The sequence below is a fragment of the Chaetomium globosum genome, genomic scaffold (assembly GCF_000143365.1).
Source record: "Chaetomium globosum CBS 148.51 scaffold_5 genomic scaffold, whole genome shotgun sequence".
Classification (NCBI taxonomy): Eukaryota; Fungi; Ascomycota; class Sordariomycetes; order Sordariales; family Chaetomiaceae; genus Chaetomium; species Chaetomium globosum.
Window position 1 is genome coordinate 4,329,452 of NT_165980.1, and position 20,787 is coordinate 4,350,238.

Below are 20,787 nucleotides of genomic sequence, written 5' to 3' on the forward strand. Positions count from 1 at the left end.
GTTGAATGAATTAGGAATCCCGCTGCTAGCAACAGCTGGAATGAACAATTATGTATGTGTATAGAATGGACCCGAGTATCAGGCTATAGAAATGCAATGCCTAGGATATGGACTCGATCCATTCCGTGTTCATTTGCTGCCCTCCTGGATCTCGGTGCAGTTGACCTTGAGATGATAGTGCCGCTACCGAGGTCCGATCACTGCGGGACCCCAGGAAATGGCAGGGGATGGCCTCGGCGGGCCGGCGACGTCACTCGCCCACTGCCGCATGCCGGGCGGGTTGTTGCGGCAGTTGGAATCATGTGAAAGCGCTCAAACCCAACTTTTGCAACGGCCAAGATGCAACAGCCAGGGATCAAGGAGCATTTAAGTGCGGAAGCGATGCGCATTCGATTTTGAAGTTGAGAGAGCATCAGACGAGCTTCAACTTCTGTCCTTTCTTCTCGCCCTTGGCTCGCTCAGTGGGATTCTCAAGACCTCCCTACCTAAGCCAATGTGAAGTTAGTTGTAATTATCTCGTTTCGAGACACGGTCGTAATTCGTGGCGCTTCTTTGAACGGCCGAGCTAAAGTCAGCCAACACATATTTATCAAAATATTTTACCAAAGCCGTGGGTGGCATTCCGCCATCTGCTTCCTCGATATTGCCCTTCAAGCCCGTTGGAACTGTGGGGGACAAGAAGCTGGGGAAATTTGAAACGACTGGCCGAGACCACATGTGACCGTTGCGGGGCAATTTACAGTGCATACATAACTAACACAGTTCTCAGGACAGTCCTCAGCACAGTCCTCAGCACAGTCTTCCCCCGATGCTTGGCAAGTCTATTTTTGGCCAGCTTCCCCAACCCCCAGACCACGCTGCAGACGCCTGGACGCGGCCCGGACTTCGAGAGCTGGAAAAGAAACATGGACAGCATGGCTGGACTCTTGCCCCCTCCATTTCATCGATTCAGCCTGGCCCATCATCGGACGCGATTGTCGAGACTATTGGCGAAGAAGCGAAATAAGCAGCCTTGATCTTCAGATTCTGGGCGAGACATTGACGGGATTGGCCGATCCTGGCTTCCATTCTGCGCGCGCCCTGAATTCGTCAATTCATCTCATCTGATGTCCTAAATAAATTCAACATCATCTCCTATCTTTGGGCATACGCCATCCCAATTCTTCGGTTTAGACGTTACGGTGTCGTGGAAGGCGGAAGGCGGAAGGCGATTGATTGACTGTCTGGCAAGGCAATGGGCATGCCGCTCGCTCCAACAACTCTCGATTCCTTCTCTCAGCACCGGTGCAGTTCGGATGACTGAAAATGGTCACCATGCAGCACCCACCCCAACCCGTCTTTACGACTTCAGGCTCGCCATCAGCACAACGAGCACTGCCCGACAGGAGCGTGAATAGCGCCTCCATTGAGGATGCCTATACCGCCTTCGTTCTTTACTGCAACCCGGGTGTTCCCATCGATACTGACTCGGCCGCCTTGCGCGAGGCATTCCGCACTCCACCGAAAAGTGGAGGCAAGAGCTTCAGTACCTACACCCTGTTCGAGCTGATCAAGAAGCTCGAGACCAAGGAGCTCAAGACATGGGCCGAGCTAGCCTTGAAGCTGGGCGTCGAGCCGCCGGACCAGGAGAAGGGCCAGAGTTCACAAAAAATCCAACAGTACGCCGTTCGTCTCAAGGTATGTGTCTATCTTATTAATCTACATGCTGGTTCATGGTTTTTGCTAACGCCAGAGCAAGAGGTGGATGCATTCCATGCACGTCGATGCCTTCTTTGAGTATCTTATTGGTCGAGAGTCTCCCTATTGGACCGAGATACCACCCGGACATGTCCCAGTCGCTGAGTTGGAGCGGGATGGCGTCGCTGCAGAGGACGACATGGCGTTGCGGGCACTCCTGCCCCAAATCAAACCCCGAAGGGGTAGGCGGAAACCCGAGGATGACGAAACTGGCAAGTCGCCTTCCCAGCGTCCATCCCCACAAGCGGAGGAAGATGGATCCGGCGGACAGGGCAACACGACAGAGCCGTGGACGGCGCAACCGGATGGGAGGGGCGGCGTCTTCTTGTTCCCCCCGGCCGCCGACCCCTCGAGGCTAAACCCATCCGCGCCCACTTGGGGAAACGAAATCGTGCAGACGCCCATGTCAGCGTATCTGATCTCACAGTCTGCGATCACGCTCTCTACCAGGAACGTCTTCTGGGCAGACGAGCCAAGGTCGGCCCTGACTCCCTTAAAACCCAGATCTCGCGAGCAGACGACATGGCGCTAAGGTGGTCTCGTCTGCTTGGCGGAGTGGCGGCATCGGCGCAACCGGCAAGACAAGAGGCAGGCCGCCTATCAACCGCGGCGCCAACGTCGAAGGGCCGTTTTCCGCATTTCCAACATCGGACGGGCCTGTTTTTAAGGTTCCCATCCCCCACTTCTGGCAAGGACAATCTGCCTAGCTCCTCTGCGGCGGCTCCCACAAGCAACCCTGCTTCCATCAACAACAACAATACGGCACCTCCTGAGCTACCTGCGCCACCCGCCCCCCAGGACCCCCCGCCCCAACCTACGCAGACGGTAAACCACTTCTCCCCGATCCAGGAGTCGGCGCCCACTCGACCAGCCAAGCGGAGAATGCTGTCGCTGCAGGTCCCTGAAAGAAAGGGGGGCGAGGTTCGGCTAGCCACGCCTCCACTTCCGGAGCCGGCAACGGCGCCGGTCGTCATGATCAACGGGCAATCGGCCGAGCCCCACGGCCAACCCGTGCTCGGGGCATTCAATGACCAGATTGGTGGCATGCCTACAGAAATCCCGGGGGCCATTGCAAGTGATTCTGTGCCACTGGGACCTATCCCTGGGCAACCAGGTACTTTCACACGGGACCCGACGGACCGCACTAACATGGCCGAAATCGAGGCCCTATTCGTGTCCACCCTATTGGATGGGGACTGGTACGATATCAATCAACAACCGATCCCTCCTGGTTCCGTCGAGGAAGCGCTGGCTTACTCGCAAACCGTCATCGAAACCCTACGCAAGACCGCACACACCAACGAAGCATTCTTAATCAACCTAGCCGGCCTGGCAGGAGGCAAATTTCTAATGCCCAAGGGCAGCCTGCGCGTCAATCGCCTCGAGGAACTCTCCGACCGGACACGGTACTCGATTACCTGGCAGCTGCAGTTTGGGGGTATCGTGGGGGTGTGGACCATGGATGAGACAGTTATGCATGACAGGTGGAAGAAGCCGAAGAAGGATGACGAAGCAGCGCCGTTGTCAGGGTCGACGACCCCCACTGGAACTGACGGGTCACAGGCGGAACATTGGAAAAAGAAGTACAAGGAGCTGGCGGCCACCTTGCAACAGCGCGACGAGGAGATGATGCGGCTCAAAGTGAGGGTTATCGAGTCAATGAGAAGGGGTTGACCAAGCTCGGGTTTGGCGAGTACACACTGTAGGACTGTAAAACGTAGTTATATACCCATGTAGAATTGATACACGAAAACATACGGGTCTTCCATCACACCTCCTCTCTTCCCGCTGCCCAACTTCTCTTGTTCCTGGTCAGCCTCTCTCCTTCCTCATCCCTAACCCTGGCCGCGATAATAGAACTGTGGTGGGGGTATTTGATAAGGACGCGTCTCTTGGCTGAATCTTTTCTCGATTAGGACGTGGGACCGACCTTCTTGTTCCTAGTCAACTCCCACTCTCCCCATCCCAAATTCCTCTTCGACTTCTCTTGGCCATCTTGGCCAGAAACAAAAGAGACGACAGGCAGCCCATTGACGGCAGTCAAGTCTCTCTTTTGATTCTAGCTAGAATGCTTTAACTACTGCCTGATCAGCCTTCCGCTCGTTCCATCCCGCCTTGTCCGTTCCTTCCTCGGCCTCGATTCGATGTCTTGCCCCTCGGCGCGCCGCTTAATCCCGCCTTTGTGATTCGACTGCGATACCTGATTACGCACGACCATATCAACATCACTACCGTTTCTCTTCTACCATTCCAACCTCGTTCGAATTCCTCCGCCATGCCGAAGCAATACGTCTTCTGTGGCCGCCCGCTGCCTCGGCTCGGGACCCGCCACATCTCGCTGCTTCTCGTCTTCCTAGCTATCTTCGCCGTGTTCAGCCTCCTCTTTACCCTCCCCGGTTCCATCTCCGCGAGCCCGAAGTTACGAGCCGCCGGCAATCGGTTCTCTATTCCGAAGTCGTTCAAGAGCCCCTGGATGAACAAACTCAACCCGTTCAAGCAACCCTCCCGCCCGCCGCGCATCCAGAAGACCGACACGGACGGCGACTCAGTATGGCACGCCGACTGGAACTGGCTGTTGATGCCCTTCAGCAGCTCCATTACTCTCGATGAAAACCGCGCCCTACTGCCCATGCTCAAGGACCGCACCCCAATCTACTGCTACTATGACAACACTGTCAAAAAAGACCGCTCGAGCGGCGACGCCGAGAGCGCCTTGCTGTTGACCTGGCGTCGCGCCTGGTGGGCTCAGGGGTTCAAGCCCGTTATTCTTAGTCCCGCCGAGGCCATGAACAACCCACTCTACCACGAGCTGCAGAAGCTGGAGGACATGACCCCGAAACTCAAGGAGGACCTGATGCGCTGGCTAGCCTGGGAGAACATGGGCGACGGCGTGCTTGCCCACCACCTTATTTTTCCCATGGGGCCGCACGACGACCCCTTGTTCACCTACCTCCGCCGCGGCGAGTTCCCCAAGTTGACACGGTTCAAGGATCTGGACGACGGCCTATTCATTGGGTCCATGGGCGATGTGACCAACGTCATAAAAACTGTCATGAACAGCGCCGAGATTAAGAAGGCTGAGGATATCGTGGCGCTGGTGGAGTCAAGCAAGAAGGAGAACCCATTTTCTGTCGATAATGCACCCGAATCCTTGGCTTACTACTCGGCGCGCCACGTCGAGAAGCTGTATCCCAAGATCGGCGATGATATCGCGGCATCCCACGCGGCAGGGCTGAAAAGCCTTACACAGCTTATCAGCGCTCACCTACACCTCACCTGGCAAAACATCTTCACCGGCGGCATCGCCGTGGTCAAGCCCCTGCCGCACCATACCACCCACCTCATCACTCCCGCCTACGAATTAGCCCAACGACTAGCTCACTGCCCGGAAAACCCACTTCCTAACACCTGCCCCCCCAATCGACCCAACTGTCGCCTTTGTGATGACTCAAAACCCCTGAAGATCACAACCCCATCTTCCTACTCCGGCGTCGCCACGCTATATACCATCGGCACCGTTCCGCACCCCTATACCTCATCCACCCTCAACTACCTCAAAACACAGCTCTCTATTCCTTGGATCCGCCGCGACTCCCCGCGCGACGCGTGGATAACCTCGTTGACCTCGTCCCTCTTTAGTGATTCCATCTCTACCACCCCACGACTCATCAGCTTCAAAGAGGCCGTCGCTTCTGACGAGGACGACATCAATGAAACTAAAGGAAAGGGGAAGGAAACCAAAGGCGGCGCATACCGCTCCCTCTGGCTCCCAGCCGAGCAGCCCCTCCCGGACGACCTCGACTGGCACTTTGGCTTCGCCCTCCCTGACGGAGCCACCTACGCTGACCAATCCACTCCCGGCTCCACGGATGACGACGCCGCCGCCGCCACGAGAAAGGGCGGCGTCCCGCTCCACTCTTCCAAAGACGGGCCCGTTCCAACAACCGACGACCTCGCCCTCGAGCCCGCCCTGTTCACGCGCGCTCAGACCGTCGTGCTCTCCAGCACATCCCGCATCACCCTCAAGGCCAAGGCCAGCGCCGAGGACCTCAAGCTCCGCGACGCCGTCGAGGCCTGGAACCTGGCCGACACCGAGGCCTGGCGCTTTGCCCGCGCCTACCTCGCCCGCAAGTCGGTCGAGCGCGCCAAGTGGGAGGAGGAGGAGACCCTCTACGGCGGCGGCGTCGGCGCGGAGAAATCACACCAGCAGCGGCCGGCGGGGCAGGGCAAGGAGGGAGGGGGCAAGGGCAAGGGGAGCAAAGTGTGGGATCGTTGGTTGGATCGGGATTGATTGGTTGTCTTTCTTTTTTGTTTTTCTCTCCTAGGTGGTGATATATGTTACCCACAGGGCCATTCCGATTTTATCATTTTTAGGGGGAGGAAGGCTGGGGAGGGGTCTATATTACGGGTCTTTAACGTGGCGGTCGGGTTGGCCGTGCTGTCTTGTCTTGGTGTGTCTTGTCTTGGTGTGTGTCAGCGGGCAAAAAGCGGGAAGGCGTTCAAGTTGGGTGTTGTACGGTGCTACGCTGTCCAAGTCAGTACCTGGAGTTTTTCTGTTGGGGGTTTCCCATGTATATACATGGCCGGCGTTGTTGGGTTTCATCAATGGGCTTGCCACTTAGCTGATAGAAGATGGTTTTAAAATGGAGCGATCGCCATTTCTCATATCCTAGAATACGGTCGTCTCTTCGTCGACTGACTTTGACCTGGGGCGATGGCTTACGCTAGCTCAGCCTTGACTCAAACTTCCCGGTACATAGACTGGATCCTGTGATTATTGGATAGCAAGCCGGTTCTCTAGGTATGATCCCTCGAGACTGATTGGGGACACTGTCGGGGGTAAACAAGAGGTCAAGGCCATTCCCAGTCACAAGGAGATTGCATGTAACCGGTATACTCCTTCTGTTTTATGAAAGCCCTATTCTACATCATCTAGTAGTAAGCTGCCCTCGATATTACATGCTCTCGGATCTCGCCAGATCCCCTCAACAACCATCCTCTATCATTAAGCTGGCCGAGTGCCTGAAAGTAACAACATATCGATGTGAGAAAGACCTTAACACTACATCTCCATCCTTCTCCGGCAGTAATTATGTTATGATGCCGACACCTGCCAACAACTCATCAATCTCCCCTAACACCTCACATTCCAAAGGCAGTGGTCAAATCACGTCGGGTAGCGACATCGACGGCCAGGTGCTTGAACTGGTCCTCGAGGGAGCTCACGCCACCCGGTGGGCAGTTCTCACCACGCTTCTCCGGAACGTTGGAGATGACGACACCTCCGTTTTCGTTCAGGTCGTGGATGTCGGGGAGCTTACCCGTAGGCACTGCCCTGGTGGACGACTGCTGATTCGTGGCAAGCGATGGAGTCAAGGACGCTGCAGCATTGCCTGTATAGTGTGGCAGAAAACCTTGGGCTGTGGTCGAAGACAGGGCACTGCTGGTCGGCCCCTTCTTCAACATTGTCTGCCACAGTTTTGCACTACAAAAACATCGTCAGTATGTCCTCGAAAACATCATTGTTTATCGGCGTGAGAGCCATACCCTGGGTTCTCTGGGCGCCGGTCAGCGGGCCCAACAGAATTGTGGCCTGCATTATCCTCAAACTTGAGAGATGCTCCCCCTACGATGTAATCCTCGGAACCGCCGTTGACCTGAGTCTCAAAAGAGATGGTCCTGGTAAGTCGGCTCGCAGTGCAGTTATCCTCACTAGCCGACACCCCTTTGGTATCGGCTCGCTGCAAGGGCGTCATGGGGCGGAATGGGTCACCATCCGAGTCTGTTGCGCGGTGGTTGGACTCTTGCGAGAGTTCAACAGACCGCTCCTTGACGGGCGATGGGGGGTAGAAGTGCTTCCCGTCATACTTGGGCAAACCCTTGACGGCAGACTTAGGCGCCTTCCCCCAGTACAAAAACCGGGCACGGCGCTCCTCTTCAGTCAGCGGACGCTTGTAACAATAGTCTTGGTCTCTAGCTGTACGGGGGTTGACACCCTTGGGAAGCGTGCCCAGCAAGTACGGCACTCCGAAGTTGGATGGTTGTTTGGTGCCGTTTCTGACAGAGCTGCCCGAGTCATCGGAAGTCCGGGGGTTGTCTTCGGCCTGCACAGGGAGAGCCATGTGTGCGGGGAAAGGCTGTGACACCGACCGCTGCTCGCTAACGCGGAGGTGCTCTAAGCTCTTGGATTCTGTCGCGAGCAGCCGCTTCTCTGCCTCTTCGTAGGCCTTCATTTCTCTGGCATACTGGGTACCTGTCCAGGTAGAAGCATAACCGCGAGGATGAAAGACGGGGGCCAAGGCTGCGTCGCTAGGTAAGCCTACCGTGCTGGGAAAGCCATTTATCCCAGGGAATGCCGGTTCCATGGGACCCCTAAACATGGCTTTGGCACCCTCACCGATGTTGGTGTTGATACCATAGGTGGCAAGGGCAAGCCGGCGATTGATCGCCTCGTCCATCTCCTTCTTGGTGGCTGGAGCTGCGTATCCAAGCGGTCCAGCCGGTCCAGCCGGTCCAGACGGCTGCGACGAGGTTCTCGCTTCCTCCGCGACGGTGGAGGGTTGGGGCGGTTTCTTATCCTCCTTCCCCTGTGCCGTCTTAAAATGCGCGTCTTCGTACTCAAGCTGGGTCCTCAGGGTCGTCTCAAATTTATGGATGTGACCTTTGATGATCTGAATCTTCTGCTCCATGTCCTTTTCGTCAATCTGGTGCCGATTGTACTGCAGCTGGTCCTCGTGATACTTGAGGTTTTGCTTGAATGAAGCAATCTGCTTCTTGGTGATGTCGCTGGGTCTGATTGACGAGATCGGCGGCGCCGCGGCCGCATTGAAGTTGGCATTAGCTGGGACAATGTGGTTGACAACGGGTGAGATTCCGGAGAGACTTTGGTTGGAGGGAGCGTAAGACGACCCCGTGGGCGCCGCGCTGGGTTGGGTTGGCTGTGGTGGGATGTACTGCCCGGGCATTTGGGGAGCAACGCCATGTGGAATGCCAACCACGTGGACAGGGACCATAGGATTGCCCAGGTGGCCTGGGAAGGCCCCAACGGGGTATATAATTTGACCGTTGTAGTAGAATGGCTCGGGCAGTGAAGACTTGGTCTTGCCTTGCTTGTCGTCGTCGGTCATCTTTGCGTTGTGCATGTCTTTCAGGGTGTTGCCAGTTGCAAGCGGTGCCGTGGTACCCTGTGGGAAAGAAAATCCTGGAGGAAGATGAGTTCCCAATGCCATAGGCACAAAAGAGACCGGGGCCTGAAGCGGCTGGAATCCGGGCGGATATCCAGTCATAAGCTGGGGCATGGTCGGGACTGGCTGGCCGAGGCCGACGGAGGCAGCCAGTGGTTTGCTCGATACTTCCTTGTCAGAGACACTTTGACTATCCATTACAGAATTATCACTCTCTCTCTTGGCGGTAGGCGACGGTGGGCCCCGGGTATTGGGGACGATTCGGCCACCGGCAGTGACACGAACATGTGTAGGAGAAACAACGGCTTTGTAAAAACGCTGGAAACCTTCGTCTCGCTGAGCTGGGGCGCCGGTGGGCGCGGGGATGGGCTCCGTTGTTGCAGCTTCGGTCTCGCTCCGTCCCCGGTATTTCCATTCCATTGGGCGGGAAGGGTCGTAAGGAGGATCTTGGGTGATATCCCGGGCAGTGTCCCGGGGAACTTCCCGGGTAGGAGCACGCAGTGAGTTGTGAGAAGCTTCCCGGGCAAGCTCACGGCCCATACGGCGGCTGACGGTGCCCTTGAATATGAGCTCATCTGAGGTCACAGAAGAATCATCCTTGTGTCTGATGGTGGACGGCTTGCAGCTGGTGCCGGAAGCAGAAGATGACTCTCGTCCAGGGCGACGAATTATATCAGCTAATGCCTTTCTATCAGCTACATCCCGTCAGACCAATGGATCCGAAAGACCTACCGATCTCAGGATTTCGAGCCATGGGCAAGATCTCATCCGGAATATGATTCGTACGAAGACCCATCAGCTCGGTCAGGGTGTAAGTTCGGCGAGCCATGTTGTGAATTATATGGGCAAAGACGTAGTACGTTCGATGCCTCGGTGCGTAGTGCCAGCGGAACAAGGTGGGATAGAGTTTGTCGCAATCGGGTCCAGATGGCAGCGACTGGATCACAAGGGCAACAACGGGCGGTACGAGAACCTTCTCACTATTCCGGTCTGTCAGTCTTTGCTCCTCAAGCTGTGACACAATGAATCGCGGCAAAAGAGAGCGATGAGTTTCGCGGGGGCTGTTGGCTGTCATAGAGTCAATTTTGACCTCTATAAACCTGCAGCGATTGTGCAACTGAAGGAGATGCTTGATCGCAAATACGGTTGGGGGGGTGATTGTGTAGTCTTCGCGTTGGAGGTCTTTTAGGCGCTGAAGAAGGCGGCGAGCTCGCTTGCGGAGAGATGGTTGCCTCATTTCGTCGGAAGGGAAAATAGGTAAAGTGAATTTATTGGGTTGTGGCGTGTAGGTGGGTAGGTGATGGAGGATGTTTGTGCTGTTTTGGGGCAGGGTAAGAGAGAATGGAAACTGGGGTCACTTACAAAGTGCCAGCGGAGTGAACTGCAGAACCGGATTGAATGTCAAGCTTGAGTAAAGCGGAAGTTGAATAAACCTGGAGTCACCTGTCGAGTGCTGTGGTAGGGTAGGTACCTAAGCGGTCAACAATCGAACAGCTCCACGGGAGGTTGAAGCCGAGAAATAGAGGAACGAGAAAGAAGAGGGAGGCAAGGTGATCGCGCCCAAAAAGCAAAATTTGCCAAAAGGACAGGGAGTGGGTGCAGCAAAGCGACGAGTCGAGTTGCTGTGTCCTGAAAAGAGATTCGGATAGAGAACAAGAGGGAGACGATGCAAAATGGCACGGCGATGGTGGAGGGAGGAAGAGAAATAGGTTAAGCAGAAACTGGTGGGAGAGTGCGGACTTTGACAGGACCGCTTGTAGGGGTCGAGTGTCTAGTTGAATTGGAAGGTGCGAGCAATGCCGGGAAGGAACGTGTTCCAGACGAGAAGTCGACATGAGACCATAGGATGGTAGTGAGGAAGGAAGGTACATCCGCATTAAGATGAGGTCTGTTCAGGTGGGAAGTGCTAAGCGTGCACCCTATCAATGATCGTACCTAATTCAAGTAGGTCGCGATGAGAGTACATCATTCTCTTTGGTTGTTATCGGGAAGTCTCTAACTTGCAGGATTCAGAGGTATACACATGAGATGCTCCAGCGAAAGCACAACCCCGTTGTTCCATATTAGGTACCTTTGTGTGAGTCGGAGATGAAACTGTCAAGTCACAGCTGCAAATAGGTCGACACCAGCACTGTAACAAAAGGAAAAAAACCCGAGAAAACTTTGCTCCATGTCACTAGAAAGGGTATATCTACTACTGTGTTTGTTGTGTTCACCCCGATGAGCCTTTCTTGAGCCCGCCCTAACCATACCACTCTCAGTTAGTTCCCCATACGCCTAAAGTCCAAGCCGACCCAGCTGCAGACCCTCTTATTAACCCACCCGGTCCTAAGCTTTGCCTTTGGGTTTTGTAATCCACTTCGCTAGCCCTGCTCGCCCCGGCAGCACCGTGCTGCAACCAAAGCTCTCGATCAATGGTGGCAATCGCTGGCGCCTTGAGCTGGGTGATCAAGCTCGCCCCGCTCCAGGCACCGAGCGACTCAATGGCCCTCATCTCGCCCTGCACTCGTGGCATCCTGTCGGTTCCTCTCTTCAACTGCTCCTCGATGGCGTCTACCTCGGGTGTGGTGTTGACTGCGTCGTGCCAGACGCCGTCTTTTTCCTCGCCCCCATGAGCCTGTGGGGAGTTGCCGGGTGAAGCGTTGCCCTCTTGACTCGCCCCCCTCCTCTTCAACTTGGGGTTGGTGCGCAGCTTTTCCACGGCCTTGCCTTGAACAGGATCCCACCCTCTCTCTTGAACGAGATGGGATACTTCATCCAAGATTCGGCCTCGGAGGCCGAGGACATTGGCACATCCGCCAGTGAAGATGATGCGAGACACGCAAAGCGCTCGTACATCCAACGGTAGTTGAAGAAGGCTCCGGTAGACTAATAAATGCAGGGGCTGTTCATGGTCATCGAAGCAGCAATATGAATATTGGGAGTCGAAGAACGCATTTTCGCAGGGTTCCGCGAGGGCGTCGAAGGGGAGCTCCAGCGTGGTTGGCGATTTCCAGGTCTTCAAAGGTATCGTAACTGAGCCGGATTCCCTTGGTGTTATGTGTTCCGCTGGGTCGCCTTCATCCTGCTCTTGAACGGTGGCTAAGGCATCGGAGGACCGTTGGTCGGAGGGCGGTTGGGCGGGGACGGGGGCCTGACGAGGTTTGCACCAGACCATGCGAGTGGTGATGTCGCTACATTCTTCAAAACTAATGACACGCTCCTCGCCATCACCAGCCCCAGTTTCGGGGAGATTCTTGGCGAGCAGGTTGTGCGTCTGCTCGACAAGCATCCTGCCACCGCGGATGCTCCGCCTTAAGTCCACTTCACGGTACTCGCAGACACTCGTGACAGTTGTCTCGTTCCAGCCAAGATCAACGACAAGTGCCGAGCGTACCCCGGCGCCAACAGTCAAGGCGAGTTGAGACGAGAGTAGTGAGATGGTAGGCGACATGAAGCGGCTGAAGACGCTGTCCAGAGCCGCTGACAACAAGGGAATCGGTAGCGTGGAGGGAATGACCCAGACCAACCTCCGCGGGCGTGAGTCGATGAGTAGATATCTAGAACCTCATCAGAATCATGCCATATGATGACCGGAGGCGGTTTGCTTACTTTGTAAACGCTTCTCTTAGTGCCCGCTCGATCTTGTCCCCCACCAGACCGAGATCAACATCCCGAACATCATACTGCCACAACTCGTGGCTTTTTCCCCACGATCCATCCGCGGCTTCTGTTCTCCATTCATGGTGGTAGTCCGTCTGCCAGGCCCTAAAGTCACCAGCCCTACGCTGTTGGTCGGGCGCAAACCAAACGCATCCTCTGGGAACCGAATCCCCGGAAAAGCCAACCTGCAGTTTCCGGGTACCAAATTCAATGATGATGATCTCTTCATCAGCACGAAGACTGGATGGCGATCCATAAGTGGATGGGAGGGCGGAGATGGGCCGGAGTGGTGTAGATGGCCCGCTCTGGTGATGACCGGCTCCGGTTGGTGATCGGATGTTAACGACCGACCGGTGCGGAAGCGGTGCTGAACCCGAGGGTGTCGTCATTTTAGAGGCGGATAAAATCTCAAAATGCCATGATCTGAGATGATTTGTAGTTGGGATTGGCTTTACCAAAAGTAAAAAAGATTCTCACTCTTTGTCTTGTTTGCTCCTGGGTTTGGTATCTCAATCAACATCGAAAGCTCGCGTTACCTAACAAACCATCATTCCTCGCGTTTGGGCCAGGCCCGGTAGTTAGCTTGTTAATTGCATAATTGTTGTGGCATGCAACTAAACCAAATTATGACGTAAATGGCCCTGCTGTGCTCCCCTGACAACCCTCAAATACCTCCCAAAACGGAAGAACGTCAACATCGGGTCAACAAAAGCGAAGTTCGAATCTTGAAATGAAATTGAACTCCTGCCATCAAATGTTTGACGCTTCTAGTTAAATTTCCGAAAATTTAATTTTGAACTTTTTTTTTTGCTCGATTGTTTTCCTACCATGCTTCGGTAACCAGTCTTGTTTTGGGATTTTGGAGCAGCAAGAGCACCGAAAACCGCCACGATGGGGATTAAAGGGTACGGGCAACTCACCGTACAGTTTTAGCCGGCGATGGGATTGCTAACTCCTAGAACTGCAGAATATATAAGGAAATAGGTTCCGGCGATCGTATTTCCCTCTGTAAGCTCGCCGTCGATACTCTCGAGCAAACTGGCCGACCACTTCGGCTGGCCATCGACTTCTCGATATGGCAGTTTCAAGTACAGGCAGCTCGGGGTGTGTAGTGCTTCTTGCCTTCGTCGCCCTCCTTTCTCACCTGGATTCTAACAATTGACTACTAGGCGGCTCCAATCCCGCGATCCGTACATTATTCTACCGCCTCGTCCGCCTTCTCGGCCACGCCATACACCCCATATTCGTTTTCGACGGCCCAAACAAGCCCGCCTTCAAACGCAACAAGCGCTCTTCAGGGCGCGGTGATATGGTAGCCACCGCCATGGGAAAACGCCTCATCCGACATTTCGGCTTTGCGATACATGACGCGCCCGGTGAAGCGGAGGCCGAGTGCGCGCTGCTTGAGCAGCAGGGCGTCGTCGACGCCGTCCTCAGCGAGGACGTAGACACAATCATGTTTGGCTGCCGCAAGACGCTGCGGAATTGGTCCTCCGAGGGGTCGAGGGGCTCCAAGACGCCGACTCACGTGTCCGTGTACGACGCCGCTGCCGTGGCTGCGGGGACGAGCAAGCTGGACAGGGAGGGGATGGTGCTCGTCGCGCTGATGAGTGGAGGCGATTACCTTCCCGAGGGCGTGCCTGGGTGCGGCGTCAAGGTCGCTTGCGAGGCGGCGAGAGGCGGATTTGGACGGGACCTGTGCCGGATTAAGAAAGCGGACAGGGACGGCCTCATGGCATGGAAGGCGAGACTTTTGCACGAGTTGCGGACAAATGAAAGTGGGATTTTTCGGACCAGGCACAAGGCTTTGGAAATACCGGAAAGCTTTCCAAACATGGAAATTCTGCGATACTATACGCACCCGGTTGTGTCCAGGGAGACTACCATCGAGCGACTGAAGAAGGAATTTCCTCCTGCAAGCACTGTGGATGTCGTGGGGCTGAGAGAGTTTGCCCGCGAGACGTTCGACTGGGAGTTCAAGGATGGAGCCGTCAAGCTTATTCGCGTCTTGGCCCCAAGTTTTTTGGTTCAGCAGTTTCTCGATCGATCCAAGTCCACAGCGGCAGATGATGGCGATGTCGATATGAAACGGAAAAAGGAGTCAGCGCTCGTAAAAACAATCTCAACTAAACGGGCACACTTCAGCACTGACGCTACACCCGAGCTGCGATTATCTATTGTCCCAGCCGATATCGTCAAGTTGGACTTGAGCAAGGAACCGGAAGAGGAGGTTGAGGGCTTTGGCCGCAGCGGTATTGCACTGAACAGCGACGACGAGTTCGATGAGGAGCCTGGAGATGAACTGAGCAGTGAACAGCCAAAGTCCAGTGTTAGAAAACCGTTTGACCCATTCCAACCAGAATTGGTGTGGGTTCCAGCAACGCTTGCAAAGTTTGGGATTCCTCTCACTGTAGAAGATTGGGAAGGGCGACAGAGAAGGAAAGAGCAACGGGCCGCCACCAAGGGCACCAGGAAGCCGAGGGCCAAGAAGGCGGACATGCCGGTTGGGGCGTTGGACAAATATGTCAAGGTGACCAAAAAGGTTGGCGACACGGAGAAAGACGCGCCGCTTCTTGAACTCGCATCATCACCTCCGACGACCAACGACCAATGCAACCCGCCTGCGCCAACGGGAAGAAGCAAGCAGTCTGTGAAAACCGCCACCTCTTCCCAGGCCAGACCATTAGCGGATATCAACCCCTGGACGCTCGCAAACTCACATGCCAGTCCCAGGGCTGCTAAGTCCCTTTCATCTACCGCTCCACAGGCTCGACCCAAGCCCACCTCTACCCGGGAGGCAATCCTTATCTCATCTAGCCCCGCCGCCCCTGCCTCACCTGAGGCCTCTAGCACGAGTTTGAGGTATATCCAGGTGACGCCAACGAGGACAAAGCGTGTAAGCTCGCCGATGGGGGATATCCCCTCCCCAGGATCGCTATTCGGCCCGTCTCCAAGCCCAAGACAGCCGCAATTCCCAGTTTTCGAAGAGCCGGCTGAAACGCGGCAACCGACGGCGACGACAGATTTGACGAGGAAAGCGAGGCCGTTCAAGAAGGTCAAGAGCGGTGCAGGCGGCTCCGCAAACACCTCGACGCAAAAGTCGATTAAGGCGTTTGGCCAAGTGCTGAAGAACGTAGGCTCTTCGCAAGTCAGTTCGAAACCCGACCCCTGCGACAAACAACCGATCGAGATCTTATCCGATGACGAGGATGTCCCTCTGCCACCACTCACGCGGCCACCAGCCGCGAGTATATTCGGCCGGAATGCCACTCGCACCAATAGCAGCTTCGGCTTAGCCAGTGACGACGATCCGTTTGTCTCACCACCACCAGCCCGCCGCACCATTTCGCCGTGTTCTCTCCCAATACACGCCGATGCGACGGCTTCATCAACCCAGCGCAAACCGGGGCGGCACCTCCAACCCGAAGCGAAGGGTATAGACGCGGCCATTGACGACACCGCTCGTAGCACAACCACTACCACAAAAAGCACATCAACAGAATTATATATCCTCGGCACGAGCCTCAAAGGCAAAGCCTACTTCGGCAACCCTGGAGGTTCACCGTGACGACGCAGACCGGGATACAGGCTACCCACAACGCCCCGCGACAGGGTAAGCCACCAAGCAGACGGGCGTGGCGGCGGAGCGAGATACCAGTTTTAGACCTCACTGGAGAGGACTGAGAGGACTGAGCATTGCATACCTGGCCATGGTTTGGGGGACAGGGAAGAAACAACTGGGACATGAGAGGATGATACCCTTAGATTTAATGAACAAAATAGCTTCAATCGTGACGCTCTTCGTCTTGGTCACGTCACTCACAGTGTGATGGTAATATCGCATATTCGATCCAGTACGGAAGGTATAATTGGTTGGCCATCAGCCACAACGTATGAGAAAAAGTAAAGTACACAACCAACCAAAAAAAAAAAGAAATAAGAAGCCAACGCCGCCTCCCCTGCCCTACCTAACAACGCCGTCTTTTATAGCACACTCCATCCATCAGAACAGCCCCCGCTCGACCCTTTCCAGCCCCCCACCACTCCACCACTCCCCCTCCACTCTCATACCCTCGTAGGCTGCTTCGCGAGCAAGACATTGACGCTCTCGCGCGCATTAGTCGTAGCCCAGACACTGTCGCGCCCACCACGGCGCCACTCATCGCCGGTGGCATCCTCGCCACCGCCGCGGGTGGCCTCGCCCATGATGACCTCGAGATCCCTCTTCTGGGAGCTCAGCCAGCCCTTGACGAAACCGACGGGGTCGCGGGCCATGGAGGCGAGGAAAGGTGTGCTTGGCCTTGGACTGAGGCGACGGCCTGGATGAGCACGGCGAGCTGGTCGTCGAGCCCGACGACCCTCCTTGAGCATGCCGGCGTACTGCGGCGTTGTGCACGAAGGGCGACAGCCGCGAAGCGCAGCGAGTCGTCGACCGGCACGCGCACGTCGTAGATGGTCGGCTGGGGGTCCTTGTGGAAGTCCTCGTCTACGCGGATCGTGTAGGCCAGCTTCACGGGGCGGGAGCGCCCGTAGGTGTGGCGTGAGGTAGTCGTTGAGCTGGGGGGATGTAGCCCGTTTCGCGGGAGATGACCTAGCAAGAGGGGTGGTGTGTCAGGAAGGCGAACAAGTGCGGTGTGGGGTATGGTAGGCAGGGAAGAACAGGGAGCGGGGTACGAACCTTTCGCAGGAGATCGTCGCATCGGAAGTTGCGCTTCTCTTCGTCCTCTTGTAGGTTCATCAACTTGATGTACTCCCACAGCGCCATGACTGCCTCCTGGCGTGTTGCCTCGCGCATGTCGATGATATCGGCGAGCGCCGGGGTCAGCTCGAAGCGCTCGGGGTCTTCGTGCCGGAACAGGTTGATGGTAATGTTCATGTTTTCATCGCCGTTGCGCTTGAAGGTGAACTCGTCAAAATCGGCCATAGCCGGCAAATTGCCAGCGCCCGCCGGCGTCCTGTCGGGCTTTTTCCACTCCACGCTGGCCTCCGCACCCTGGCGGGCCGGGCTTTGGACGATCAAAGTCCACGGTGAGGGCTTTGAAGAAATGCGACAACCGCGGCCGCTTGGCGGCGGCCGCAGGTTTGCTCTTAGTTTTGCTGGGGCTATCCGTTTCCATCTTGTCCCCTTCCGCCTCGTTATCATCGCCTTTGCGCTGCTCCTCATCCGCTTCTACTTCGTCTTCGTCGTCGAGCAGTCGGCCTTCGATCTTGACGCGGTATGTGGACTCAAGGTTGGACGAAAAGTCGAATGTGTCGACGCCGAGGCCGTTGCCCTGCCAGAACTGGTCCTCGACGGTATTGCTAACCCAGATGCGCAAAGTCTTGTACCGCTAAACCGACCCACGTCAGCCACCGAGTCCATGTCACACCCCTCACGTCCCCCACCACACCTCTCATGATAGGATTGACATACCTTGGGTATTGCGGTTCAACGAATCAACAATGTCTAACCTCTTGCGCGTCATGGTGGCATCGAGCCGGCGCTCCAAGTCACGGAGCTGCGTGTAACAGGCGGCAACGTCGCTCCCCGCAGACAGCCCTTCCTCGACGCCATCTGGTAGGTTCTTGTCGGTCGGCTTACCACTCCTCAGTTTCGCTAAGTGGTTGGCCTGCTGCTGTTGGTGGTGCTGCTGGTTGATCTGCGCCTGTGTCATGGGCACCGAGTGGTGAGGACCGGCGGACATCATGGGGCCTGCGACAGTAAGCGTTAGGGGCTAGGGCTCTCTCTCTCTCAACGGATTGGCGGCTTGGAGTCGTGTGTTGCGGGTTGGTGATTCGCGATGCGCTAAGGTTCAGAGACTGGAGTCCGGCGCGCGCAGCGGTCTGAGATCCCAAGCGCAAAGCTCCACCTAACGCAAAGCCCGTGCCGGGGGCGAGTAAAAGCGGAGCGAGTTCGGGGCCAGCAAGCCGGGCTCGTTCCGGGGTTCTAGAAAATAATCGGACGAAGCCAAGTGATTCACATACCGATGCCGCCTCGGCGTTGTGGGACATGTTGTCCTCCTCCTCCTGCCCTCGGGGGCGCATGTTGTTGTCCGTAGCCACGGTATTGCGGCTGCATATTGTCTCAATCGGCCAGTTCGCTCCTGAAGCAATTGGACGGATAAAATAAAAGGATTGTGGATGGATATTCTTTTTTTTTCTTCGTGGTGCGGTCGGGTCCGGCAGTCCGGGTTTCGCTGTGCGGCGCGTTGATCGCGTCGTGGTTTCCAAATTGGTGGAGTTTCGCAAAGCAACGCACATGCAGGCCCCACACAGGTGTTCACTCTTGGCAAAACTTGAGAGAAGTTGGCCCGCTGGCCCGCTTGCTACAGAAAAGTGACCTTCGCACGATCCGTTAACTCCTGGCAACAACGTTACCAGGCAATCGGGAGGCAAAACGAGCTCTCAATGTTAAACTACCCGTTAAGGAGTTTCAAGGTCGTATATGATATCACCCGTAACTTATAATTAAGGCTCTCTGGGTTGGTCTATTCGTGTCACAAAATGCCAACTAAGGATATTTCTGTCCTTTCGCGGCATGATAGCCATGGAGATCAACATTCAACAACCAGATACTCAAGAAGACAAGCTGTGACTGTCTGGCCAACACAGCGTTTTGGGACCGAAGTAAACTAGTATACACAAGAGTCCCAAGTGTAATGCAACCTGAATTCCCCACACGTTCCGCGAAAATCGTCTGCAGAAAAAAACAAAAGCCAAAAAGAAGAAAAAAAAAAAGAGAGAGAGAGGGAGATGAGTGGCTAGATGATGCGGGAAGAGCCAGCGCCACGCTCCTAGAAGTGCCCATTAAAGGTAGTAGTAGTTGCAGTTGAGATACTATGCCATCCCCCCAAAACCTCCCGGGGCGGCCCTCAGGCCACCCCATGCATTCCATGCCCGTGTCCAAATCCTCCGATTGTTCGACCTCACCCGTGGCCGTCGCACTCCAGAACGGCGTGCCCCCCCGTTCGGTAGACTACGTGGGGTGCGCCAAACCGGCATCTTGACTTGCCCATCCAATTCAAAATGCCGCGCCCAGCCCGTTCTTGGACTGTCGTTTGCTGAAGCGGTTGCGCTTCACATTTACCTCCTCCAGGCTCGCTTGGCTCTTGCTAAGCTGATTGCGGCCCGATCTGTCGCTAATGCTGTAGCCCTCGGTAAAATTTGTCCTTCCTCCCATGGTGCTCTCCGGGCTCGACATGGACGATGACATGTCGCCAAATCCGTTGTCGCTGTTGTAGGGACCTGCTAGGGTTTGCGAGATAGCCAGATCCTTTGCTCTCTCCAGAGACTCGATCCAGTCGTCAACCGAGAATTTAGCCTCGCTGTTTTGCGACGCCTTGGGTTCTTCAAAAGTGTAATGCACACCGTTCTGGGGCTATGTCAGTAGCTGCCTCGTCTCCCGAGGGTGTTGGGGGTTGGAGGCATGAGAACTCACTGTGTCGACACACCACACTGCCTGTCCTTTGGCGTCTAACTGGGTCTTCCACACGCAATCAGATCCCAGCAACGAGATCTCTTGCTTGGCACGCTTCTCCTCCCCGCCAGCAGGTGCGAGCACAATCCGTCCGCCAGAGGTAATCATGACGAGTCGCTGTCTCTTCTTGGTGGTGCTACCACCAAAGAAGCGGGAGAGTTTCTTGTGCCCGTCGCCGTCGCCACGTCCATGTGGACTGTTTGGGATGGGTGATGATATTACCATCAGGTCGCCAAGCTTCAATATCCGCTCGTTGTTTCTCGTCAGGACCGGCGACCATTCGATGTCCAATTGTGTCGGCGGTGGTAGTTCCGTGATAATCCTGGGCCGGTCTTGAGCCGTTCGGCGGACCGTGGGCTCCTCTAGAATTTGGCTTCGGCGGGCTCGATCCACCGGTCCCATTGAGCTGAATGATGTGGGGCTCCTGTGCTGGAGGCACGTATGGCCGTAAGCGCGGTGCCTTCGTCCGCCACAACTCCTTCCCAAACTGCTGTCCGTCGAAAAACTCGTGGTTTTTGATGTGGTCCACGGTGAGGCGCCGGGTTGGGTCCAGCACTAAGCATCGCTCCACAAGATCACGCGCCGCCGGCGGGAAGCCTGGGGGAAAGTGGTAGTCAAGACTGACGATCTTCTGGAAGGTCAAGTACTCTGTCCCAGCTTTGAAGGGTGGTCGGCCGCCCCTGAAGTTGGTAGATGATACACCCGAACGCCCAAAGGTCTCTTTATCTGCCCACGGCTTTGTCCGTCAAGAGCTCGGGCTCACGGTGG

General features: G+C 55.8%; 6 protein-coding genes across 6 annotated transcripts in view; 2 read left to right on the top strand and 4 right to left on the bottom strand.

The window, feature by feature from the left end:
- Positions 1-1,314: 1,314 nt before the first annotated feature.
- CHGG_08242 (uncharacterized protein) lies at positions 1,315-6,028 on the top strand (the record flags this gene model as incomplete). The annotated part of the gene is made up of 4 exons (XM_001225897.1): positions 1,315-1,677; positions 1,733-2,214; positions 2,445-3,378; positions 3,830-6,028. 4 exons carry the CDS (start codon positions 1,315-1,317, stop codon positions 6,026-6,028), a joined length of 3,978 nt encoding a protein of 1,325 aa, XP_001225898.1.
- An 851-nt stretch (positions 6,029-6,879) lies between these two features.
- On the bottom strand, positions 6,880-9,750 carry CHGG_08243 (uncharacterized protein; the record flags this gene model as incomplete). The annotated part of the gene is made up of 4 exons (XM_001225898.1): positions 6,880-7,019; positions 7,152-7,222; positions 7,285-9,598; positions 9,654-9,750. The coding sequence occupies 4 exons, from the start codon at positions 9,748-9,750 to the stop codon at positions 6,880-6,882; spliced, it is 2,622 nt and encodes an 873-aa protein (XP_001225899.1).
- Positions 9,751-11,178: 1,428 nt separating this feature from the next.
- On the bottom strand, positions 11,179-12,952 carry CHGG_08244 (uncharacterized protein; the record flags this gene model as incomplete). Its single annotated transcript, XM_001225899.1, has 2 exons — positions 11,179-12,460; positions 12,513-12,952. 2 exons carry the CDS (start codon positions 12,950-12,952, stop codon positions 11,179-11,181), a joined length of 1,722 nt encoding a protein of 573 aa, XP_001225900.1.
- Positions 12,953-13,638: 686 nt separating this feature from the next.
- CHGG_08245 (uncharacterized protein) lies at positions 13,639-16,131 on the top strand (the record flags this gene model as incomplete). The annotated part of the gene is made up of 2 exons (XM_001225900.1): positions 13,639-13,651; positions 13,733-16,131. The coding sequence occupies 2 exons, from the start codon at positions 13,639-13,641 to the stop codon at positions 16,129-16,131; spliced, it is 2,412 nt and encodes an 803-aa protein (XP_001225901.1).
- A 497-nt stretch (positions 16,132-16,628) lies between these two features.
- Positions 16,629-18,621, bottom strand: CHGG_08246 (uncharacterized protein; the record flags this gene model as incomplete). Its single annotated transcript, XM_001225901.1, has 5 exons — positions 16,629-17,120; positions 17,242-17,569; positions 17,619-17,864; positions 18,015-18,255; positions 18,528-18,621. The coding sequence occupies 5 exons, from the start codon at positions 18,619-18,621 to the stop codon at positions 16,629-16,631; spliced, it is 1,401 nt and encodes a 466-aa protein (XP_001225902.1).
- A 942-nt stretch (positions 18,622-19,563) lies between these two features.
- The window catches only part of CHGG_08247 (uncharacterized protein), a gene marked incomplete at both ends in the record, with an annotated part of 2,667 nt that continues 1,443 nt past the window's right edge, over positions 19,564-20,787 (bottom strand). The window contains 3 exons of the mRNA XM_001225902.1: positions 19,564-19,914; positions 19,981-20,155; positions 20,217-20,616. Coding sequence (XP_001225903.1) covers positions 19,564-19,914; positions 19,981-20,155; positions 20,217-20,616 — 926 coding nt within the window. The remainder of the gene's footprint in view (positions 19,915-19,980; positions 20,156-20,216; positions 20,617-20,787) is intronic.